This window comes from Eutrigla gurnardus, assembly GCF_963514095.1.
Source record: "Eutrigla gurnardus genome assembly, chromosome: 3".
Classification (NCBI taxonomy): Eukaryota; Metazoa; Chordata; class Actinopteri; order Perciformes; family Triglidae; genus Eutrigla; species Eutrigla gurnardus.
The window spans coordinates 9,018,455-9,040,931 of record NC_139917.1 but is presented as its reverse complement, the minus strand read 5'-3'; the positions used below and the strand labels follow the sequence as shown (position 1 = coordinate 9,040,931).

Here is a 22,477-nt window from a genome sequence, read left to right as displayed (position 1 = left end):
GGCTCTATCTTAATATGGATGATAGTGATAAAAAGTATTTTTCCAGTATCGGTCAGAATCTTCAAAAATACAGATGATTCCACCCCTTAATTGCCAGACCAAGTGACCCACATAGCGGGGTATCAAACCACACACTGAGAGAGGCCTGTAAGCCCTCATAAAGCATCAAGTTACAACGCCAAATCCATTATAGTGCGCTGTGACTTCCTTGGAGGAACCCTGTGGCACACATCAAAGACAGAGCAGGAAGGAGATAGTGAGAGAGAGAGTGTGTGTGTGTGTGTGTGTGTGTGTGTGTGTGTGTGTGTGTGTGTGTGTGTGTGTGTGTGTGTGTGTGTGTTGAGAGAGTCAGGACAGCACTGGGTGCATTTTGACAGATTGACAGCCTCACAGCTTCATGGACTAGCCGCCAGGCTAAGTGACCATTAGACTGGGCTCGACTGAGTCTCTCTCTCTCTCTCTCTCTCTCTCTCTCTCTCTCTCTCTCTCTCTCTCTCTCTCTCTCTCTCTCTCTCTCTCTCATTGTCTCTCTATCCTCTATCGCTCCCCCCAACACTACTTCCATTGCTTTTCTCCGTTTACCCTCCAAACCTGTTTACTTTCTGTTGCTCCCTCCAACCCTCCAACCCTCTGAGACCCTTCGCTACTCCTTGCAGTCGACTGCAGACCCATTATTTACCATTATTGCTATTATTTACTGCTCCTCTATTAGCAGCCGTACAAAGAGCAGTGGAATAGAGTATAGAGGATAAATGATGTAGGGGGAAAAGTGAGAGAAAGGCGGACTGAAACATGTAAGCAGAGGGTGGTGACAGGCAGGGGAAACAGAATTAGTCATAGGCTGATGTGAAAATTGTCGTTTCTTACTCTTCCACTCTGTGTGTATGTGTGTGCGTGTATTAGGAGACAGATTTTGACATATTTTCTGCAAAGATAATGACTTGCAATCTTAATGAGTATATGTTCATGCTCATATTATAAATTAAGCACGGAAGAGCACTTTAGGAGAGGGAAAAATGAAAGGCAGAATACAACGCTTGTTCCTCTTCTCAGTTCATACAACACCTTCGCTTATCTTTTATTTATCAAGCTGCCCGTGTGTTCAGGCGCTGATCCAGTCAGCAGCAAAAAAAAAGTCCAAAGAAAACAAAAGGGAAAGGGAGAAGTTGTGAGGAGGACTGAAATCTGACATAGAAAACAACCACAGAAAGCGAGGAGGCATCTGTGGAACAGGGCGTGCAGAGGGAGGAGAGGCCCAAACAGTGTGGAAATTCAGAAGAGGAGGACATTAAAAAAAACTGTTTGTCTAAAAGGTCTAATTACCAGAGGTTTGTCAGGCTCAATTGCAGGTGCACATGCTAATTGTAAACTAACAGTACATTTTCCATGGGGTCGCCACAGTGGAGACGAGAGAGAAGAGAGAGAGAGAGAGAGAGAGAGAGAGAGAGAGAGAGAGAGAGAGAGAGAGAGAGAGAGAGAGAGAGAGGAGGAGGAAACGAGTGGGAGGAAGGCAGCAGAGAGAAGAGGAGAGAGAAGTGGGGCGAGGGAGGGAATAAATAGAGACATACACAAAAGAGATGGAGGTGGAGGAAGGAACAGCAATAAGAAACCCAGAGGAAGGAGGGAGGGGTGGAAGAGCAACACAGCTGAAGAAAGAAAGATGAAAAGAGGACATGATTAGCACAGGATGCTTAAGGAAGAGTCAGGGTGGGGAGGAGGTTAAGGAAATCTAAAGGAAAACTAAGCAAGGAAGAAGGAAATGTATTCAATCCACAGTGTGTTGAGGAAAGAAAAAAGGATGGAAATTCTTCTGAAGGGCTGATGAATCTACGACCGGAGGGAAACTATTAGAGAAAAATATGTGACAGTGAATGAGGGAGGAGAGAGAGAGAGAGAGAGAGAGAGAGAGAGAGAGAGAGAGAGAGAGAGAGAGAGAGAGAGTGAGCGAGAGACGGAGACCCATACGGATATGTGTTTCTGTACAACAGCAGTGCTCGGTTTCCATAGTAACAATTCAAATATGCCTCCACATAACACCCTGATGGACAGGAAGATACACACAACTTGTACGCTCGCATTAATTCATGCAGTGCACTACATGCAGCGCGTGCCCTCTCCTAATAATACACAATTTGCTTTTATCTAAGCTGGCGCATATTTTTGCGTCAACTCGCGCTGACAAAAAAATAAAAGGCTCGTAACATTAAATAAATAGCACGGTGCCTTCGCACAAACATGTGCACGCACACCCACGTAACACACATACTGGGTAAGTTAATGCACTCCTGCAGATAGACATGATCCACTGCTCCGCCTTGTAGTGTACCTCACATTAAAAATGAATCTCAGCAAGAGCTACGGGCAAATAAACAGAAATAACACGATGGAGGGAGCATCCAGCCAGCAAAACGGGCTGAGCCGGAGCTACTTACATATCTATAATATCTATCATACGACATCTCTGCTGTCATTAACATACCCCACTTAATAACATTTAATTGGAGGGTGTCAAGAGCGGATCATATACTCACAGGATAATAGAACAAAAGTAAACCATCTATCACTGCGTCAACAAATCAAAGTTGACATATGAATTTATGTGCTCTCATGTGCCCATTACAGCACTCACACAGCAATTATAATAACATACACGGCGCAGGGAAATCATGGATGAGTGGCACTGAATGGCTGCACTTAACACCCACATGTGTGTTGCTTGTGTCCAGTAATGTACTGCAGACATGACTTAACCCCAGCACTCCGATAAAGACACACATGCAGGAACACCGAGCTGGCCGCCGACGGTTTGAGTGTATTCACTGGAGATCAAGCACTGTTTGGGTCAGACATCTTGGACCTCCTGATGTGCATATATATGGCTTGCTTTTCCAATAGACGTGGCCTTACATGAACAAACACACACACAATCAGGCTCGTGTGCATGCAGCAGGCTATGGGTGAAGCCAGATCATGCCAATAAGACGAAGGCATCCGTCATATCACACATAACATTTACGAAGAGCATTGATCACGAGCCACCAATAGTATAAGCAGAGCTGCTTGAGACGCGTGACTGCCTGCGCTCACACTCGTGGACTTCCAATCTGCCAATAAAGATTCCACACAGATCAATCAAGCCATGAAGCATGTGCCTGGATCAACTCGTCCTCCACTGTAATGAATATGTGTGTATTTTTAACGGTCAGATGTTTTTCCCTGAATATTACCGGGGATTACAGGCAGAGTGTTTATACTGCAGGGGCTGGAGGCAGCAGCCTGAGAGACATTAAAACTGAATCTGCCACGCGATTTAAAACATACGTAGGCCATCATTATCGGGCTCTACTATATCCCTGGAGACTTGATGTGGTGGGCTGCGCGGCATAGCATTTGAAAGGCATTGTGGATAACATAAGCTGACAGGCATATCTATTAAGGAGCCCATTTATATTCAGTGGGTGGTCAGTTACAGGTAAGAGTGGTACTTTTGTTATCTCCGCTAAAGCACACACTACATCCGAGGTGATTTATAAATAAAAACAAATTTAACAAATTATGAAAAAGGCATTTCAACACTACTATAGCTTCACAATATGCGTTCAATATGACTTGACAACCGTGGAAGAGAAAAGTCTTGGAGAGTTTGTGTGTGTTTTCATTTCATTTATAAGGTTTAGCTATCCCCTGGAGAGACGGCACAGCAGGTGAAAATGTTTGACATTTACAGTTGCAAAATGTACTTTATATTACAAAATAGAGGCTCGTTTTCAGACACATTCACCTTTATGTATGTGAATATACGACCGCTTTTATATTTAAAGATGCAGTGTGTAGGATTTGGCGACATCTAGCGCCGGGTTTGTCGATCGCAACCAAATGAAACTTCTCTTGGTCCCAACCATGTAGGAGAACTACGGTTGCCAACGCAAAACCACGGATGGCCTTATCTAGAGCAGTATTGGGTTTGTCCACTCTGGGCTACTGTAGAAAGAAGAGGAGCAGCTCCGTATCTAGATATAAACGGCTCATTCTAAGCTAAGAAAAACAAAACACGTTATCTCTATCCTTTTTTTGAAGTGGTTATACACTTAAGAAAACACATTGTTCTATTTCTGCCAATATGTCCCCATGAATTATACACATTGTGCCTTTAAAAGAGTAGACAATTGACAAAATAAGGGCATTATCTGGTGCTAGTATGTGATTTAGAATAATCCTAGCGTGAAATGGTGCCTGGTCTTTCATATGCAGCATCTCTCCAGCTGAAGGGCCCTTTTAAAAACAACACACCGACCTAAATTAACCTAAATGACACTGCAGCAGGTCAGCAACCGTCTCACACGCCTCAGTGTCCAGTGAAAACACAGTAAGAAGCTACGATTAAAACAGTGATGCCGGTGCTTCATACAAGAAAGGGAGCAGAGGAATGACTTTTTACCTTCACATTTTGTTTTCCTTTCCTCAAAAACAGCATCATATGGGTCAAAGCCAAACATGCTATTCTAGCTGTATCTTTGACAAAAAAAAAAAAGATGAAGAGAGTAAAGCCCCCACTGCTTTTTGTTTGATCTTTTCAATAAATGCTGCTGGTGAGTGCACAGCCAACAGTCCAGATTTTTAAACCACCTGCACCAAAAGACTAGTGATGTTTTTTGGTGAATGACAGTCAGTCTGTCAGAGCTGTGTGACTTTGTGTTCAGGTAATCAGACATCATGCAGCTATAATGACTCCCCTGCAGGAGTGGTGGAAGTAAGCACCAGTTCTATTTACTTCCTCTGTAATTATTCAATTCACTCTCATAAAATCAACTGTCACTGTGAGTCTGCTGCAAAATATACCGACTATACCGTCATTGTCAGATTTGGATAAAAATATACCATGCTGCTGTTGAACACTCAATCATATTTAAGTGATGAGGGTGGTGTTATTCAATATTTCCTTCCACATTCTTATCATTATCAGCAAATCACATGCAAAGACACAAACAAACAATGTGCAAGCGCCCTGAAATACGATCCAGACAGGTTTGAGTAACAGATCCTTGAGTCTCAAACCTCTTGAGAGCCAAACCACTATTCGTTGATTCATAACCCTCTTAGACAGAATTTTACAACTCAAGAAAAATTATTATGGCTGCAATTATTTTTTCTTTCATGAGATGATGTTGCGTTACAGTTCGGCAAAACTTGAGCCAAACATTGATCTTTTTTGCTGGATGACCCTTTGTTTTCTTGCTGGAGTGTGTTGGCAGTCAGTCAGAACAAGGACTTAGTACGTCCCTCAATACCTTCCAACTCTACCACCTTGTCCATGGCTTTCAGCACCGAGCACCTTTGTTCTCTCTATGGAGGTAAATCTTTTAAAAACGTCTCATGAATATCTAGTTTTATTTGTAAAAAAAGAAAAAAAAAGTAAATAGAGCATTTGTTGGGGACTATTTTCAGCTGTGGATTAACACACATTTGGTGGCCTTGTGATTATCAAAAGGCAGCACGACGATTATTTTGAGATTGCCTAGAAATAAATTATTTTTATTATAATGAAGGAACACATTTCCGATTAAAAGTGTGGTTATATGGGGTTTTTTTAAGATAATGGAGGTGTATGGCACAGAGGAATAAACTATGTCAGGCTTTTACTTTTGATTTGGTCGTTTCAGGGGATTTACTGCCAATGAGGAAAAAAACAGAATATCACACCCACTGAATTTTTTAACTCATGGAGATTATTTTGGATGCTTAAATATTTTAAATTTAGTAAAAGGGTGGGATGATAGAAGCAGGGGAAAAGAGAGAATGATGGAGATGCTGTTATAGAATTAGCAGCAAAGCGGAGCAGGCAAAAGAAGACAGATAGGTTCACATATCGGAACAAATAAGATGGTAGCCAACAGTGTGTATCATGATAGCGTTATGAGTCTTTGAGTGATCTTCTATAGTGTTCTCCATTGAATAAGCCGCCACCTCGCTACTGTGTTAAAGAAGAGCCAGAATGGCACCAAAAAAATCACTAGTTTATTGAAGAGGGTCTTGGGTGGATTAAGTGCACTTGGTCCGGTCAAGAATCCTCTCTCTGCTAATTGCACTTATAATGAGACAAGCTATAGATCTCCACCGTCTTATTGAGGCTGCCACAGCTCTCTAAATAACACTATATGGTTTCTTCAGCGGAGGCAAATAAACTGGCCGAGACAGAGAGCACACACGTACACGCGACACCACTTATACAATACATGCCTACGCAACTATACACAACTAAATATACACACTCAGAGGCACAGGGATGAAGAAAACGCAGGATTGAGGCAAGCTCCATCTATCCTCGGGGGTCTTCATTACCTCATTGAAGCCATTTATTCCACTGAGGTTATGTCTCCTGCTCTGGACTTAATTTAGCAGCAAAGTGACACGTCCCTCGCTGCAGCAATACAGGGCTCTTTACAGCCTGGACCACCACTACATAGCACTTATAGCACCATGTCTCACGTATCTCACAGGAGTACACGTCAGATACGCAGGTTTTTTTCCCTTTTTCAAAGGGGTTTCATAATAACTCAGTCTGATACAATATGGTCCCCCCTACATACATACATACTGTATATATATATATATATATATATATATACTGTATGAGTCGGTCACAGGCTCTCTTCAGTCTCAGCTGATAGTATATTTCCTCAGGTTTCTTTCACTGGACTCTTTGAAAAGCTGAAACGTGATAACTAGAGTTTTTCTATCCTCATTCTCAGTCTACTACTTCACTGGTGGCAGAATTGAGCATTCAACGGCTACAGCTCTCTTGAGGTTTTGATAGCATGCCTATGGCGCCTGAGACTCATGAGACTAGTTGTAATGAAAGGCAGCTATCCACTTTGGCTGTTTTATAATTCCTCTTAATTACCCGAGGCCTTACACTGGCCCAAGAACTCTGCAGTCCCCCAAGTCCTCTGCCAGCACCTGTAGCTGCACTGCCTGCAAGCAAGTCCTCCACACCTGGCTGCGTCATTTTGTTGAATTAATTTGGATCCTCTCACATGACAAGCCCTTTCTGGCTGCTGCTCACCAACCAAACCATTTGTTAGATATCTATGTAGCCTGTAGAGTGTGCATGGCAAAAAAAAAAATTTAAAAAATGGCAATTTGTGATTTTGAACCAGCTCTGTTTTCAACACAAAAGCACATCACATCTTAACGTAATATGTTTTTGTGAGTCCAGTGGAAACAAACGAAACGCACAACAGAAATATGTTTCAATGACTGAATGATGCTGAACACTTCCATACATCTAATCTGTACACATATTTAGTCCTGGATCACAGAGGAAAAACTATAATAATAATACAGATTCCAGCCAAGTAAAGATTAATGAATGATTTTTACCATTTCAAGACATGGTGACCAACATAACCTAACTTTGTTCAAACCTTTTAACTTCAAACTCTTTAACTCTTCTGGGTGAAACTACATTTTTATATTATTTGACTTGGAGAACCTGGTTTGCACTCTCCTCCACAGTGTGCGCCAAGCACCATTATAATCTGCATGACTGTTGTCATGATAAGGTGTGATAAGAAATGTGACTGGCTGAGCATTCATTATTAATAATTACCACACCTTTCTATTTATATTCCACTTTACTAACCCATTGTGTGCACAGCTTGATGATTTTGAACAATTATAACAAATGTGTTCAGTCGTGGTCTTATTGACCTTCCTAAATTGTGAAGGACACTTTTCTGCCTGTGAGGAAAACACAAATACATGTTTAAGTAAGTATTTTATTAATTACGTATTTACTTATTTACGTATTACTATTTACTTTACTACATATGATGCTGTTGCATTGCTCATTTAACATTCACGTCTATAAAGCAAACTCAATAAAATGCATTAAATTCAGCATCCAAAGACATTTTCATCTGGACTGGATCAACGTCTCTGTTTCTTCAGTCTTCATCAAGTCTCTCAGATTATTAGCTGATTAAATCACTACATCTCATTCATTATCATCACGACCGTACAAGATTATATGAGCAGTGAATCAGGCTCTGATTTTCATCTCGATCTAAGTGGATCTACTGATACTCTAACTGCCTCATCCAAAAGAGCTCATAGATTAATGGCCTTCAAGTTTCATTGCTGATAAGATGTACATCTGATTGCATCCTGGACTCACTACTTTTTGTTAGAAACAGTCAGTTGCCATGATTATGAAACACCAGCTCAACTCATGTTTATCAGTTGATAATGTGTATAAATGAGGTGGGCAAAACATTAGAAACAGCAATAGACATAGTAGACTATATAGAGAGTTTGCCATGTCGTAGTGCTGTCTGAATGTTTAGTGAGAAACATTATACCCTATATAGTGGATTCAAAGCATCCCACAATTCATCTTGAAAATTATAAGCGATAGTCAACGACCAAGCATTATATACCATCATGTATTGGCTGAAGGAAACATTTTCAACGTGAGAAGAGCGGTGCTTCACAACAGACAGCCACAAAGTACTTTGCATTTTTCAATTAAGGAAAAATCAACCCCACATTTACAATGGCAGCTTGTACCACTTTACTCCCTCCATTCTAAAGGCTGAGTTATGCTTCCGCGTCGACACAACGCAAGGGGGCTTACGGACCCCTTACGTCCTTGCGGACCCCCCTTACGTCCAACGCAAGGGCCTGACGTGCACCTCCCAAAAATCCTAGACGCGCGTCGAGGCGACGCAACACCAACGCAACAGCAACGCAGCGGCATTGGCTGTGATTGGTCCGCTAACTACATCCGCTGGAGACCGCTATCCGGTTTCCACTCATAAACACCGCCATTTAAACTTTTAAAAGGCTACTTTTATTGTTTTCACCTCGTTTTATTGTTTGCACCTTGTTGCTTTTGCACAAAGAAATAAAACACCAAGTTCTGAAAAATTGTGGACGTTTAAAGCCGGAAAGTAAACAAATACGCTATAACGAGGCTAACGACGATATACGTCAAGAGTCTCGGTCGGTCGGTCAGTCTTTACAAAAACCATAGCGCCCTTTACCGGTGTGGCATTGAATTGCATTTCGACACGTAAACCCAACGCAGAAACATCACGGTCTCCAAGCAACTGCGTGGCCGTGGCGTGATCACTACGTGGAAGCATAATCAGGCCTTAACCTTTCACAATAAAAAACCCTCAACAAATAAAAAGCTTAAAATATGTATTTATCACAAAATCGCATGTCGGTATTTAGGGTGATCCGATGTTGATCTGGCAAGTTTTAATTGTGTGATAGAAATGAATAATGGATATGGAATATCAGAATATGAGTCGAGTAGTGTTTTTAATTTTGCCAATAAGCTCACTTTATAGTAATATCAAAACAGACAAGCTGGAACTGGGTAATAATGGTCATTTTTGCTTTAAGGAGGATTTAAATTTACAGCAAAATAGTTGCCGATTAATCTTCTGAACATCTCGCATCTTCATCCAACCAGAACCTGGAACATTTATTTCAAGATCCAATTGCACCTAATCCCACACAAATAAATCTCAGTAAAATAAGCCCACACACTCCCCTCCACTTAGGCCTAAATGTGGCAGCAGGGCCCCAGACACACAGTGACATGTCCGCTAATTTACCCCCCCTGAGAGGTTTACTCTGTGCCTCGCCTCTGTCTCACTGATCACAAGCTCCTCGGCTTCATTAGAATAACAAACAAAAAGCACCTTCATGTGTTGTTACTTCATGCTCAAGTCTATATGTGGAGGGGCAATTTCATCCTCACCTCTGGCAGATGTCTGACCTCCAAACTCACTGCTACGTCTCAACTCACGGCTAATTAATTGACAAGTTGTCCCCACTGAGGGTCAAATGGAGACACATGCATTGACACTTGGAACGGGTTCGCAAACAAAGCCACTGGGGATGTCAAATAGCTGCCGCCTGCTAATGAAGCTGCAAAAAGGTTGTGAGATAAGAAGAAGAAGAAGAAGAAGAAGAAGAAGAAGAAGAAGACAACATTTTAACATTACTTAACATTATGGTTCCCCTACAAAAAAAAAAGGAAATAGAAACAATAATTCCAGCCTTACTTCCAACAGGTAATATCATGGCTGTTTTCACAAATTAATTATTTTAACGACATCTAAACCTGTCAAAATGTCCTCCTCATTAAATAAACTTAGTCTCTCTCACCCCCCCCCCCCCCCACACACACACCTATTTCTTCTTCTAAATATTTTTTGATCTCTTCCCTCTGTGAACTCTTCCCTCTCACTCTGAAAACATAATCAACATCTTATCATCCCCTCTAAGCAAAGCCATTTGCGTGACATGATTTCTTGTGAGTCCTGAAGTCTGTTTCTTGTGTGCCTTTTGAGGACAGTGTCATCAAATATTACTCATTCATCTCATTCAGCTATCAACCCTTCATCAGTTCCTCTCATCTCCGCACCTCAGCCCTTTTCTCAGCCGGTAGATCTTGTCTTTTGTCGGTCTCTTCCATCCGTCTGAAAAATGAAATGTAAGACTCGGTTCCCTGCGTGTCAGTGGGAGAGCTTCAAAGGGCCTCCGGAAAACAGTCTCTGATTAAATGTCTGCATGTGCCAGCCCAGACATTCTGATCATGTTATTTGTGAACATATACAGGGGGAAAGACAGATCCGTAGCTCCATTTCTGCATGAAAAAAAAGACTTATGTAGCAATAGCTACAGTTTGTATTGAGTTCAGTTTAAGCAGAGCCCACACAAACAGATATGTACGAAAACTGGTTGAATGCCTGCTGACTTCAGTAACAGAACGGCACACCAAGAAGCTGAGCAACGTGGGTAGAGGCGGCATCACAGCATCGGGCCCCCTTTTCTCTATTCTTAGCTCTTCCACCTTCTCTCACAGTCACACATGACGAGGTAGAGATGAGGAGAGGTAGAAGAGACATCTTGAGTTTCTGTCTCTGATAAAAACGGGATGGCATCTACACGTCTGGACTGTCTCTTCTTTCTAACGACCATTGAGGTGAGGGAATTAACATCAAGTCTGTAACCATCTGCTCAAATTCACAATGCACAGTATAAGTTAAAGGAGTTACTCTAGCAGGGGGTGCACACAAAAAGCACCGTCCATGTGACCCATCAGCAAGGCACACCGAGACTATTGTTGCACACACACACACCTGTGTGTCAAAAAAGCTAACTGGTTGATCAATGCTTGTCAAGAGGTAGGTTTAGGTATGAAAGTGTCCCTGGACATCGTTCAACTCGTTCATCATTTCCAGAGCCGGTTCTGCAAACAAACAAATAACGTGCGTGCCACGGAAGGCTGCGGTAGGCTAAATTATTTACGACGGCAGTAATGGACAATTCCGCTTCCAACCTGTAGGGGGACCGAAGAGGAAAAGTTCTTAAGTGTTGCTTTAAGGCCCACTTGTTTAACATAACTCTGAGGATCACCTTCTTGTTTTGCCACCATCAGCTGTAATGACCAAAATAAATCATCTGCTTCCCCTCACACATCACTGCCTGCCATTATGAATCAAAATTGAATGTAATCAGGGTCATATTTCCTCACCACACTCTCCGGACCGTTACTGGTACAGGGTTGTGTGATCGTTTGTCCCAACCTGATGATGTGCCCTGATGATATTCTGCTGGTCTTTGAAATTGTTTTTTGTTTTATATTTATGTGAATTCTTGAGCATTTAGATATAAAAATAACTAGCTTTGTTAATTACCAAAAACATTTTACTGCTGCAACCCATTAGATGACGTTCTGAAGTCCACTGTGTGGTTGAGAATAGTGCCTGATCACACACACAGCACACACAATGAGAGTGAAATGATTTGCACACTGCTTTGTGTCGCTGAGTGCCTTGCATCTATTTTACCAAAGCACCCTGAATGCCTCGTGTTGAAAGAAATTCAACTCTGGAAAAGTACCTGATGTCATTTGAACTTTTCCTCATTGTGGTGATTTTTGCCAGCTGACCGGAGGTATATGAGTTTACTAATCATCGTAACAATGAAGGAAGGATGCAAATAAGTGTGGTGCCTTTTTTTCATTCATTTAAACTGGACTATTAACTTTAAGTTAGCATGGTTCATGGTGTGTGTTGGTGGTTGCCTTTAAAAATTAAAAAAGCAAAGCAGCAAACTGCAAAAGCTCTGTCTGATCAGGCAACAAAAAGGCAGTGCGGTGTGCCTCGCGTTCCCACCAGCAAAACGCTCTCTGTCTGATCTGAACTGAGTTGATATTATATGCTTATTTTTTTCTCCATTGTGTTGTGAGGATCATTTCTTGAAAAAAATCTGAGAATGCATGGATGATAGAGGCTTTTCTCAGGCATTGTGTAACGACTCCTCTCCCTCCCTCACTGGCTCTGAGTAAACAATAACAACACCAGGCTGCTCAGCACCTGTAATCCTTCAACAACTCAATCAACATTTGTAAAGCTGGTCACATGAGGCTCGCATCCAAAACTGAGTCAGCTGGCTGTCTGTCCCAGCGTCAACATCTCAACGCCCATATATTCATGGCATCTCACTGCTGCCACCCTGTTCACGGTTCACGGACAAGGGATCCAGTAATCCCCTCTACCCCACGTACCCTCCAGAAACATGCAGCATCACGACGCTGCAACAACATGCCTCTCCTAGGCCTCGCTGCTTACGCACTCAGAGCTACATCTGTCTACAAAGCCGTCTCCTTCATCCACTGTCAGTGAAGCTCCCTCTGGATTTAACGCCTGCGCCTGGATCTTTGCCTATCCGTCTCTTTTTCTGTCTGCCACGCCTTAGCTCCTTGCTCACTCTGTCATGTTCTCTCCCCTCCTCCTTTTTTTTTTATTTAGATGGAAAATTTGCCCCAGAAACATAGTTCACATGGAGCCATTTCAAGCCTGCAGTGTCAGCCGATAGCCAACTGTCGAGACGGAGGGTGACGTTTAGACTGAGATATTGTGGAGAGGAACTCAGGAGCTGTAGAGCGCAGTGTATGTGCAGCAGCGAGCGAGTAGAACGCAGTAGGTCCGCTTAAGTGTTTAAGCCGTCTTGTTGTGAAGGAGGGACACAACCAGCTGTCACACACCTCCTCTAAGTCACGCTTTAACAAAGAGGCGCATCATAATTAGTCAGTTACATCAGATCCTATGAGTCGGTGAATGCAAATGAGGGAAAAGCTCAGTTTAGATTTGCGAGCGTTAACTTGTCTCACTCAAAGCTAAAGACAATCCAGCCAAGAATTTAATAAGCAATGCCACCAAGAGACAAATCCTGGACTTGCTCCATTGGCAGCAGCAGGACACCCTGACAGAACGTGGGATTTTGAACATTTTCTGTTGCAAAAATGTCCTGACACAAACACACACACACACACACACACACACACACACACACAGAGAATGACTGTAAACTGGTCTAAAAGTTAGCTCCTTTTGAGCTGACTTTACTTTATCTCCACACTGTGCACGTTGTCACATTGGCTCTTAGACAAGTTGTTCCATTATCTTTGCACGCCCTCCAACTTTTAAATGTGCCTTTTATCAGTCAAACTCCTGAGCGGCTGCTGAAGGCAGCACAAGCTCAGCAATAAAAAGGGCTCCAGCTTTATATGGTTACTATTGTCTAGACCCGTTTTCTCTCGTGGAGCTGCAGAACGCCTCGTTTTGATGGGCTTACCGAAACTGGTGCCTTGTTATCCGTTATCTCAACACCAGGCTCACTGGGCTGCAACAATTTGTCCTTTCTTCCTATGCACTATAAATGTTCTTCATCCTTCTCTTTCCTGTCCTCAGGTTTGTCTTGCTCAAATAATTCATTAGTGCACATCCTGGGCTTTGATTGGTAAAACCATCTCAAGAAGCACAAATTAAAAAACATCTCTGATCTAAATGTCCACCATGAAATATCTAATATATAAGTATTTCCACCTCCTCTTACAGGTAATTATCACAAGTCACCTCAACTGTTGAATATTTTACATATTTTAGATTCATACAGTTGGGACTTGACTTCAAATGCTTAGTCAATTAATCAATTCTCAGAAAAATATTAAATTTTATGAATCCATTATCAAACCAAAATGCCACAAATTCACAAACAAGTGATTAGAATGTGTCACTTTGTGACAGACATTTTTCACTATTTTCGGGTATTTCGAGGGTGCTTTATAGATTCAATTGATTGATTAATAAACAACAATTCTACAATAGCCCAAGTTGGGACCATTTTTTCAAACGTTTGAAGCAAAAGCTCAGCGAAATTGACCTCAGCAAGGATTTTGGTTGGAAAATGTTTCAGGAAATGCTCACAGACACACAAATACAGTCCAATTACTGGAATCACAGGCCTACCTTGAACATTGCCAGCCCGGATCTCCTCTCTACTCTTCAGAACTGGCATGATGGAGTGATCTGGGATTCGACTCCTCCTCTCATAGCCTCGGATGAAGGGATGGTAGACAGATGAAGTCACGCACAGAAGACTGAGGTGGGGTCTTGCAAGGCGAGGGGTGAGCGCTCTTGGGTTGAGTAAGGGTGGAGGTGGGCGTTGCAGGGACTTTATCAGGGTGGGGAAGTGGCCAAGATGACTAGACTGTAATAATATGTACACTTAGTGATTAGAAAGGAGGATTTTTACATATAAAGAAGCCAAAAAAAAGATGAATCTGCTGATCTAACCTGGTTGAAATTGAAGCTTTTGACTCAGATCTTAGAAGACTTTAAAAGTTGACCATCAACTCAAAAATGGCAGCGTGCGTGTGAACTCAATAAAAGAAAGTAAAAGTTGATGGATGGTGAGTGATGAAGAGACGCTCCGTCATTGGTCCCTTTCCATCCGCTTCTCGTTCCCCTTCCTCCAACGCTGGAGATGCAGCTCGCCAAGGTTTCCTCCCAGAAGTCTGCGAGCGTGTGACCACAGTTGCCGTGGAGATGAGGAGATGAGCAGCAGTGGGTGTGCACGTACTCCTCTTTTTCTTCTACTTCTTCCCTCCCTTTCTTTTTCTTCTTCTTTGGCTTCTCTTGCCTTCGCTTTGCTTTAGCCAGTCATGATGATCGGTTTCCCGGCCCGCTCTGCGCTCTCCTCTTCCTCAGTCTGAGGGGGAGAAGAGAAGGACAGAGTCAGCTGGCAGGGAACCACTGTGGCTGGATGTGTTGTTGGTGAAGGCTGAATGTCATTGGGTACACAAGTCAACTGCCTCTGAGGTCAAGGCTTAACTCAGCCAAGCCACTGTCCCCTTTTCACTGCAACCTCAACATTGTTGGCTGGTAATATCACTGTGCTATTTTCTTCATAGGAGATGCTCACGGCGCTTTTGTTTTATCTTTGCTTTAATCCAGCGTTTCTTAAACTACAAGGACTGACTGCAAGTGAGATTGTTGCCATATAATTTAAGAAGACCTGCTTTCTGGTTTATCGGTTTAACTCACTGCATCCACATAATAGAGAGCCTGAATTTGTCAGGTACTTAATTTGCCTAAAATGGACATTCCTGTCTGTTTATTTTATAATTAAATAACTGTTTCTTAAATTAAAAGAAACTTTGCAACGCAGAGTCCCACGCTCACCTGCCAGCAAAAGTCCCATTTGGAACCAGCATCTCCATCCCAAAAAAGCCTAAGGCGATTCTACTTATTACAAACGGACTTAACTTTCTTTGTGTGTGTTTTTTTTTTTGCACATTGTTTTTATAAGTATAGGCTGATTTTAAGGAATAATTCAAGCTTAGAATAGTCGACCTAGCACTTGTGTGCTAAGTGGCCAGCAACCTCAAGATTACAAAATTCATAATTCTTTGGTTTATTCTCAAAGGTGACGATAGTTTTTTTAGGTTTTGGACTGTTTGTGGGACAAAATAAAGAGCCAAATAAAGAGTCACCTCAGACACTGTGAAATCCCCCCCATTTTCTGATTGTTTATAGACCAAAAAAAATATATAAATATTGAAAACAATTACCAGGTTAATGAATAATGGAAATAATTGTTAGCTGCAGTCACAGTAATGTATGTTCTGGCTAATGTTTCATCCTTGATCCAAGTGTTTACCAGATCAGGGGACATTTTACCATGTATATGCTTAGAGGGATACGTCTGTGTTTGTATTTTGAGAAGTCGGATATGTAGGTACACACAATTTAGCCTAAGGAAAACTGTCAGAGGATATCTGCATGTGTAGAATTTTAATCCTGTCTGGCAGTGTAATGAATTATTCACTCAACAAATTTTATTTACTAAAATCCCTCTTTCTCTCTGACTCCTTGAAAGTCTAATTATCTCTGACTCCCTCAGTCGCATTAAAATGACACTGATAGCTTGACTCATGCGGAATAATACAGTCTTTCCATAAATAAACCTTCGCGGAAAACAACTGAATGAGGCTTGTTTGTTTACTTCCCTCTCTAGGTTTATGAATCAACAGCTTTTCAAAAATATTCAAGATTATGTTGTGTGTTATTCCAGTAAGACATTTTTACTGAGTATTGTGTATGTCCTTAAAAATGACAAAATGTGTGCAAATTAAACTAATAGACTTCCTCCTATTTTTCTGGTCTGCATGTCGTTTCATTTGCTTTGTGGATGCCTTCGTTTTGATGTGAAATCAACGAACATGTGCGTTCCTGATGTGCTAATCTTAATACAGTCTTAATGCCTCCCATTTTGAACATAAATCCTTCATTAGTCCGAAACCCAAGAGGTGAGCGTACCCTTTTAAGACGTTAGCATTTAAACTACAGTGTGCTCGCAGCGAGGCAACACCACACCAATCTTTTTAAAGATGCCCTAAATCATTTAGACTATTTGGCTCTAAAGACGCCGTGTTAAAATCAACTGCAAACTTTTAGGGCTGGGGCCCAGTCTTTCACTCTGTAAATGCAGAATATTTAAGAGGAAGTTGCCACAGGACCCTTGTTTTTAAAGTCTAAATGACAGCTGAATGTCTTGTGACCCTTTTTACGTTGTTACGGTCAGTTGCTGACAGAATCACCGTATTTACAAAGATTTTAGAGCAGGCAAAATATACTACACAGACTGGAGACATCCTTCAGTTTGGGGAATGTATAATGATTTTCTTTTTATGTGTAAACATTTAAATGTTTGTTCACGTTTTGATCTCGCTAGTTAATAAGACATCTGGTTGTAGAAAAGCTACCACAGCCTTGGATCACCTATCCAATACATGATGCACTCTGAGACATGCAGCCTAGCTTGTCATCTATAGTGTACAGTGTACTCATTAAGGTCATGCTGAAGAGTCTGATACAGTAACGCTGGTGCATGAGTCACATTAGATCAGTGATTCATTTCCAGAGATCAAAATCATTTTTAGAGATCTGTGGCAGATTTGTCGAGCAGGAGACAAGAAGAACTGTAATCGAGGAGGAGGTGGAGGAGGAGGAGGAGGAGGGCATCAACAAGGCATTGGTTAACAAACCTCAACTGACTAAAATGCACAATAAGGAGAGGAAGAGGGCTTAAAGGAATGCATGTAAGTGCATGCACCTGCAGACAGCACTGGACTAATTGAGTGAGTCAACAGATGAGGAGAGATTTAACCAAATTAAAACGAGTATTTTGAGCTGGTTGCTGCCATGATATTATATATATATATATATATATATATATATATATATATATAGGGATATAGATCAAAGGCCTGGTCTGATAAACAAGCAATTAGTCACAGCAGGGTGAAGAAAGGTTTAAGAGTACAAGCAAATGTGGTGGAAAATACAAAATACCCTTCACAAGGAACCTGCTGATTAAAGTTCATGCACAATACATTTCCATCAGTATCATGCAGACGTTTAAATGCACATACACATACATGCATAACGTACTCTTGCACACACGCTCGCACACACACACACACACACACACACACACACACATTCAGTGCACACACCTACTGTTCATGCATGTGCATACACTCAGTTGCGAAGAAGAAGTGAGTGCTATATTAATTCACTACTCACCTAATTAACTCTTTTCTGTAACACATAATTTATAGACTGTAGTGGAGATGTTTTACACAGGAGCAGAGTTGAGACACAAAAGCAAAGACAGAGCAAAACGAGTGGTCCTTCATATTCCTTCATGACGACATCCCACTCAATCAAAGAAAGAGGTATTTATTAATCCCCTTTATAGGTCCATAAGAAAGGGGCAAAAGGACACTAAACAGGCTGGTGTGGGTCCTACGCTACTGGGCGCAATTTTTCACCTTAAGGTCGAGTGCACAGGTAGATGTCCATGAGAACTTACAGTCTAGCAGTGGCAATGCTTTAAAACAGCACTTCCAAAAAGGTGTGGCAGTGAGAAGAAGATACGAAGCATCAAACACAACATAGAGAAAGAAGGGAAATGTGACAGAGGAATAGAGGAAGGTCGTGATGAGATGGGGTATTAAGTTCTATCCATTTTTAATCTGTCTATCAGTCTGTCTCTATCTTACAACCTGCACACCGTCTGTTACACCTCAAATCCACCCGCAAGGCATTACCCACTTAAATCCACTGTTCAACATCCAACTAACGCCAACCGGTCTCTCTTGCCTGATAGAGGAAGAGAATGAAGACAAGTGGAAGGGGAAGAGCTCCAGGAATGAAAAATGGCCAGTTCTGGATGGAAACCTATCGAAGCGAGGGAAGGGAAAAATGAAAACACACACACACACATATATTGATGATAATAAGGAGCGTATTTAAGGTTTTAGGATTGTGTTTGTGTGTGTGTTGGGAGGGTTGAATGAGAACTAATGGCTGCTGATGGACTTGCAGAATGAAAATAAGCACAAATCAAGCATGAAATGGGATACATTCTTAACGCCTTGAGATGGCCATTAAATCCAAACTCTGAATGCAGCTCAATAAATAATATGAAGAGAATATAATTTAGTTCAGACTAAATATTCCTAACTTTGCCAAATTATACCCAAACATAAAAGGATGCCAAGGTGCCAAGAAATTAATCTCATTCCCCCTCAGGACCAAATCTTAATTGATTCTTCCTTTGTTCATACACAACAGGTTGTAAAACAAATTGATATATTTATTAAATGGAAACGGGGGGCATGGCATGTGGACACATGAAAGAGATTTCTCAAAGACAACAATTAAAAATGGGCACACTTTGCCATGATGAGAAGAACAGATGATGAGGAGGAGGAGGAGGAGGAGGAGGGGGTGAAAACGGTGCGAGACCAGACTGATATTGACTCACTGTTGTTTTAGGCATAGTTTAGTGTGCGAGTGCATGTGTGTGTTAATGTGTGTTTTATGTATACGTAAAGCACACACAAATACACACAGACAGACAGATGGACAGACACTAAACGATAGTTAACCTACCTAGAGTAACATTTAAGAATCCCGCAAGAGTGTGATGCAAAGAAAATGGGTGTGGAGGGACCAAAAGAGAAGGAAAAGGAAAAAAAAGAGTCATTCATGAGGAGGTTTTTAGTTGTCTTTGAAGAAAAATTCATCCAAGTTCATATAACGTCAGACTTTAGAGACAGAAAGAGGCGTAGGATGGGGAATAATGAACTGATGGCAGCAGTTAGAAATGGACTGACAGGTATGACATGGTTTGGTGAAAAGGGGGGAAAGGAGTGGAGAGAAGGAAAGAAAGGACAAAAAATTTGAAAACAAAACTCCCTCCTTCCTCTTTTCTCTCACTCATAAATAGAGGAAATTATACACAAGGTAGATGGAGAAATAGATGAGGAGGCAAATGACGGAAAGAGAGACTAAATGAAAAGATGAAGCACCTCCCAGCACCGCGATGAGGAATAAGAAAAATATAAATCGAAAGAAAAAATTGAATACTCCAAAGCCTTCCGTTTTTGCTCTGTTTAGTGAGGCGAGGAGGGGGATTGTCAGTTATATCCCCCCTCTCTCTGCAACTGGTCAGTCTTCTTTTTGTGTTATCTTCTGTCCTCCTCAAAGCGAGGTGCTACCTTCCCCTTCAGATGAGCTGTAACCCATTGCCAAGACAGCTGTTAGACATGGCACTCAGGCTGGCTGCACGGTGGGGTACTGCTACCCAGTGATACAGAGAGTGGAGCCGAAACACACCTCTGGCTGGAAGAGCGCAGAGCACAACTCACCAGGACTCACTCGCTCTCCTCCCCCGCCTATAGAGGGGGAGAGGGGGGGCAGCTAGAGAGAGGGAGAGAGATGTGGAGGTGGGTCCCTCTATAGGATTGTGAATTAGAGAGATGCTACAGTAAAGACGGGCTGCTGCAACAATTGTCAAGAAAATTGTTTCCACAAGGAAAGCAATGGCTCCCTCTGTTGTTGGAACTTGCTCAGAGGAGAAAATAAAACTGAGATTTAATTAGAGATGATCAATTTAAGACCTCTGCAAACAATACATTTTCCTAAAAGAGAATTTTAAAAGCATCGATGTAATGTCACTGTAACATACTGATCATTTCTTTATTTTTGCTCATATAAGCCCAATAGTGGAGAATTGTTTTTAAACAATTCTAGAATTAATGTACGTACATGCTTTCATTTACACAGACATTTAAATTCAAAGTGTGATTTTTCAAACTGGGTCATTCAGAATTACTAAAAAAAGGTGTCCCGGCAACATTTCAGCAACAGCTAAATTCATTTCACACTATATTCTCTCACTGAGATCGGTTTCCACTAACAGTAAAATATGAAACCTGGCAACTTCTGTGAAGTTTGGAACAAATTATTGAAAAAATGACATTTCAGTGACTTCAGGGAATGAATGTAACTAGTTACATTTACTCAAATACAGTAGCGAGAGTCACTTGCAATTTGCTTAAGAAATTATTTGACATGTATAGTTACTTCTTAGATTAGATTAGATTTTACATACAAATCATATGACCAACCTCTCAAATATGAGTTATTATACATTAAAGTGGCGTTACCCAACAGTTGTTACATTTCTGCTTCACTTTGACCACCTACAACATTAAAATGCTGCTTAACATTACATGTCGATGTATTTATAATAGTTGTACAAAATACATAAAACATATAATGACCCTTAAAGTGGCAAATTCTGCAAAACAAATATACGTTTTATACTTTCAGTCCTCTGGAGAGACCGGAGTATTGGTGCCTTCACATGGTATTGGAATTATAGTAAATATGACATGGCGACTTTGCCAATGAACGCACCATGAAGTCGTCATTATGAGTCATTATGAGTCGGGGTGCCCAGAACCTTTTACCGTGGCGGAGGAGAGGACTGATTCTTTTTAACAGTACAAGTATTGACTGTTGCTTGTGTAGGGGCAGCATTTGATTGCACGCCAACTTTAGTAAACATGTTCGCGGTTGCGAACTAACAATTGGGTTCAAATAATACAATAGGCTTTTCCCCAAATTACATTAATGCCATAGGTTTGTTAAACCGAGATACGAACCAGACGCTTTGTAGTTTATATAAGCTAGCAAACGTTGCTAGCTAACTTTGCTAGCTAATGTAACAACTTTTCACAAGCAAGTTAACAGTCGAGAGGTGAGCAGACACTTACTGTGTTGTTGGTGGTGTTGAACGACGAAGCTCGTCCATGTGGAACACATCACAAAATGATAAACTAATGATAGTCGTGTTTACTTGTTGACAGCTGAGGGACGGTGACCATGAGTGTGTCCGTGTCGTGAGTGGCCCTGCGGTCGTTGAACAAGTCACGTTAGCCACGTGCCGCTAAACTAGCAGCCTAAATCGAATTTACATCAGAAAAGTATAATATATTTTAATTCTATGTCATCATCTGAATATTATTAAACCAGTTATTATGATTACAACTCTTTTTTTTTTTTTCATTATTTAATTTGTGTCTAGTGTTGCAATCTCAGTCTCCCCCTGGCGGCTTATCGAGAAAATATATGAATGTGTGACGTAGTCGGACAGGTGTGTGTTGTGGGTAGTGTAACAAAAGTGTTGTGTGTAAGCTCTGGGTGAGTCTACGGCAGTGGTGAGCGGTGACCATTTACTGTGGTCATGCTGAAGTGTCAATACCATGCGCGCCCGTGGGGGGGCATTATATTGTTTAATAAAAAATATAATATGGTTAGTGGAAACAGCTTGTAGTGATCACGTTGGTCCAGAGTACATTTGATCACTATAAGCGGTTGATTACTAAAACCGAATTGTTATTACAGTATTTCACTTATTTTTTTTATGGAGAACATCATCTAAATGCCAGTTGTATAGTTTTTCAATGAGAAAAATGTAACGAAGCGGTCGTCAGCGCGATCCTCTCGTCAGCTCCAAACTCACCCGTCTGCACCTCAATCACAGACCACAGCTGGTTTTCCGCACAGCATTTACAGTAACTCACTGACACGTCTCAGATCAGTAGGCGCTGCTGCCGGTGTGTTTTTAAAACGAACTAGGCTAGTAGCGCCGCAGATTTCTCATTCCCCACCTTGTTTGACTGAGAGTGTTTCGAGATGGTTTTCATGAATGAACAGGCAATATGTCGCTGTCAGACCGGATCGTTTGACGG

At 41.5% G+C, this 22,477-nt stretch overlaps 1 protein-coding gene across 1 annotated transcript in view; it reads right to left on the bottom strand.

Annotated features, from left to right (window-relative positions):
• The window catches only part of grin2bb (glutamate receptor, ionotropic, N-methyl D-aspartate 2B-b), an 87,978-nt gene extending 73,007 nt beyond the window's left edge, over window positions 1-14,971 (bottom strand). The window contains exon 1 of the mRNA XM_084005307.1: window positions 14,334-14,971. Within this exon, the coding sequence (XP_083861433.1) occupies window positions 14,334-14,342 (9 nt within the window). The 5' untranslated portion in view covers window positions 14,343-14,971. The remainder of the gene's footprint in view (window positions 1-14,333) is intronic.
• Between the last annotated feature and the right edge of the window lie 7,506 nt (window positions 14,972-22,477).